Source organism: Scylla paramamosain, chromosome 16 (genome assembly GCF_035594125.1).
Source record: "Scylla paramamosain isolate STU-SP2022 chromosome 16, ASM3559412v1, whole genome shotgun sequence".
Classification (NCBI taxonomy): Eukaryota; Metazoa; Arthropoda; class Malacostraca; order Decapoda; family Portunidae; genus Scylla; species Scylla paramamosain.
In genome coordinates this window covers 1,471,653-1,475,000 of record NC_087166.1, presented here as the reverse complement: position 1 = coordinate 1,475,000, position 3,348 = coordinate 1,471,653, and the positions used below count along the sequence as shown (strand labels likewise).

Below are 3,348 nucleotides of genomic sequence, written 5' to 3'. Positions count from 1 at the left end.
ACCACCCCTCAACACCCCTCCCATCCCTCGCGCCACACCGCCCCTCACCCCTGCCACCCCGACCGCCTCCCCTGCCCATCTAGCCGGCACAAGAGGAGTGCCTGGCTCCCCTGCCCTCACAACCCCGCCCACCAGCTCATCCAGAACCGTGGCCCTCACCGCCACTACCACCGCTTCCGCCGCCGCCTCAACCTCTAACTCTGTCACTCCTCACGGCTTCGGCAGCGGCGTGGGAGGACGTGGGGGAGCCGGGAGAGGCTCCACCTATTCATCTTACTGTGGCGGCAACAACACCACCACCAACAACAATGTCACCGGCGACGGCAAGGGGCGCGGGGTCACCGGGGCCTACTCGGGGCCGTACCGGGGCTCCTGGGCGGACCAGTACCGGGGCATGGGCCGCGCCACTCCGCCCCAGTACATGGCCAGCACAAACACCCGCGCCTCCAGCGCTCACGGTTACGATTACACCTGCGCCCAGCAACACCAGCAACAACAACAGCAGCAACAACAGCAACAGCAGCAGCAGCGGGGCCCAACACATGTACAATGGCGGCTATAGCATGGATGGTTACAACTACAACCGCCACTACTACAACAACATGATGTGTGGTGACGGCTACTCCAGCTACAACTACATGTACAGCAATGGCGGAATGTACGCCTGTGGCGGCCTAGGGCGACGCATCGGCACAGCAGTATTATGACTCCTACGCCATGTGTGGTGCCACAGGCTATGACCAGACGGAGAAGGGCGCCGCCATGGCCTCCATGGCAGCCAACAACCAGTCCAACATAGCCAACATGGCAGGCATGGGTCCGGGCGGAGGCTACTACAAACAATGGCACTACCACTGGAGGCACGGGCAGTGAGGGCGTCGCCTACCAGGACCAGCAGTACCATCACCAGCAGCACGAGCACGACCTTAACTTCACGTTCAATTTCTTCGAGCAGAGTGGTGGTGGGGGCGGGACTGGCGGGGGTCCGGGCGGCGGGGGGCAGGGCGGCGGGACTGGCGGCAGCACCGCCCCCAGCGAGAACAGCAACTCCTCCGACTTTAACTTCCTCACCAACCTGGCCAATGACTTCGCCCCGGAGTATTACCAGCTGAGCTGAGCCCCACCACCCTCGCAGGCTCCCCTGTCCTGCCCCCACAACACTGGTCTTTCAAAAGAATTAGAGGTTTATGTCCGCACGCTGTGAGACACGTTCCTTTCACAAGGTTTGTCGGGGACTCAGAACCCAGCAGTGTCCGGACCTCTTTCATCCACTCCCCACCATCGGCCCCATAGTGTATAAGATGAAGGCGTCCCTCCCCTCGTGTGTCGTCTTAGCCTCCCTTCACTTTCCCCGTCAGAGTCATTCTCGGAAAACTAGGCAACCACTGGTCTAGCGGCGAGCGCCACTGCCGAGGAGCAAGTGAGCGGCCAATACAAATGCCAAGTGTTCCTTGAGGTGAGCGTCGGCTTGATCCGTGTCGGTTCCATCAGTGTCGTGCGTTACTACTTAAGTATTGACTCTGAGCTGACGTGATGTGATCCCGAGGATGGGATGGCGGCGGCTGTGAATGCCACTGCTGCCAGTGTAGAGTTAACCACGTGACTGGATAACTGGACCCAGGAGGAGCAGTGTGTGTGGTGGGCGTCCCTCGGCTCAGAGCCACGTGACAATCCACCACTCACTCGCGCTGTAGAATTGTGTTGCTGATCATTCCAGACTCTGTCCCTCCGCCTCCCCGCGCCCTGTAGCTGTCTGCCCACCACCCACGTGCAGCGGTAGAGAGGTAGTTCCCTGACTTCCGTGTAGTGATAAGCTTCAGACTCTCCATGGTGGGGCCTCTTCCTTCGGGCCGCTGGTGACATGGGGCGTGGACGTGTTGTTACAGTTTCTCAGCAATAATTTACACCTTTCCACCCCATTCTTTTTTTAAGAATACTTAGAGGGAAATCTCTTTCTTAAAGAGGGAGGGTGTGAGGTGACCCTCGAGTGTGTGACGAGTGTGAGTGAATGTGAATGATGCATTGTGAAAATAACTTTGAAACCAAATCAATATTCCTTCAAACTAGAGACACAATTAGCGATAACGCTACACGACTATGATTCCTTAATAATGATAAACAGTAATGCCATTCCCACGCCGCGCTTGTCCTCCTCTGTTTCATACTTGATTCTTCTCCTCCTCCTTCTCCTCCTCCTCCTCCTCCTCCTCCTCCTCCTCCTCCTCCTCCTCCTCCTCCATGCTCAGGCAACTTGTCCTCTCTGACATGACTCTTTCTATCGTCGCACGCTTTCTCTAGAAGCCACGGCGTTATTGTAATAATGCGAACAGAGAGAGGCTGCTTCTTCAATCCTCCTCCTCCTCCTCCTCCTCCTCCTCCTCCTCCTCCTCCTCCTTCTAATCTTCCCTCCTCCTCCTCCTCTTCCTCCTCCGTCTCTTGCTGCTGTCTCCGACCAGAATTTTTTTTGCAGTCTTTCTTTTCTCCCTTCATTTCAAAGTTGGCGCGGGAGACAAAAATTTCACCCAAGAATTCACGTTCGAGATTCGGGAATTTTGTAACAGTTTTGCCGTCGTCTGATTCTTCTTTTTTGTTTTTTCATCAACATTCTTCTTGTTTGGTTTTGGTGTCGAGTCAGAGCAGAAGTCTGTTTTCAGTGTTGTTTTATATTGTTTTATGAGTGAAAGATGTGATTTTTTATTATTATTATTATTATTATTTTTATTTATTTTTTATTCTTTTTTTATTTATTTATTTATTTATTTTATTTATTTATTTTATTTTTTTTTCATGCCCGGAGAGAGCCAGAAGGTTGTGATGTAAGTTAAGGACATGGAAGAGCAGCTAAAAGTTTGTCTTTCTCGCGTGTCAATTAGTCGCGAAAACTCTAATGGAAAAGTATCTTGGTGGGAGAAAAATTCATCTACAGTATTGTGTGTCTGTCTGGCGCTCAAGGAGGAGCTTGTCACTGTATGGAATTCAAGTATATGAAATAGCTCCCGTATTTTTAACCCAAGAACTGCTGTGTGCTGCTGCGTGGCGAAGTGCTCCCTATGGTGAGTGGCCAGCACCAGGCGGTTCAGTAGACGTGCTTCGTGGTGTTAAGACTGAACCAGAGAGAGAGGGAGAATTCCTGATAAAAAAAAAAAAAAAAAAGAGAGAAAAATATGCATAGCAGACGAAATGTTCCCCTTCTCCTCGTCTCACCCTCGCGACGGAGAGGAAGGCAGGTGTGAAGATCGTCGAGCCGTGCCGCCATTGCTCTGTATCTTCCCAATGCATTCAAGTTAAAAATAAAAAATACAGTAGACTATCACACTGCATAAACACGCACTTAAATTTATCATCATG

At 52.4% G+C, this 3,348-nt stretch overlaps 3 protein-coding genes across 6 annotated transcripts in view; all 3 read left to right on the top strand.

The window, feature by feature from the left end:
* Positions 1-562, top strand: part of LOC135107838 (nuclear pore complex protein nup54-like) — an 818-nt gene extending 256 nt beyond the window's left edge. Inside the window, exon 2 of the mRNA XM_064018123.1 lies at positions 1-562. This exon is cut by the window's left edge and continues 5 nt beyond it. Within this exon, the coding sequence (XP_063874193.1) occupies positions 1-562 (562 nt within the window).
* The window catches only part of LOC135107884 (homeobox protein Hox-B2-like), a 111,918-nt gene extending 110,014 nt beyond the window's left edge, over positions 1-1,904 (top strand). For all 4 annotated transcript variants that reach the window (XM_064018242.1, XM_064018243.1, XM_064018244.1 and 1 more), the window contains one exon: positions 1-1,904. This exon is cut by the window's left edge and continues 419 nt beyond it. The gene's annotated coding sequence lies outside the window, so the exon portion shown is untranslated.
* LOC135107837 (neurogenic protein mastermind-like) lies at positions 564-1,117 on the top strand. Its single transcript, XM_064018122.1, has 2 exons — positions 564-698; positions 812-1,117. Exons 1-2 carry the CDS (start codon positions 564-566, stop codon positions 1,115-1,117), a joined length of 441 nt encoding a protein of 146 aa, XP_063874192.1.
* Positions 1,905-3,348: the final 1,444 nt, after the last annotated feature.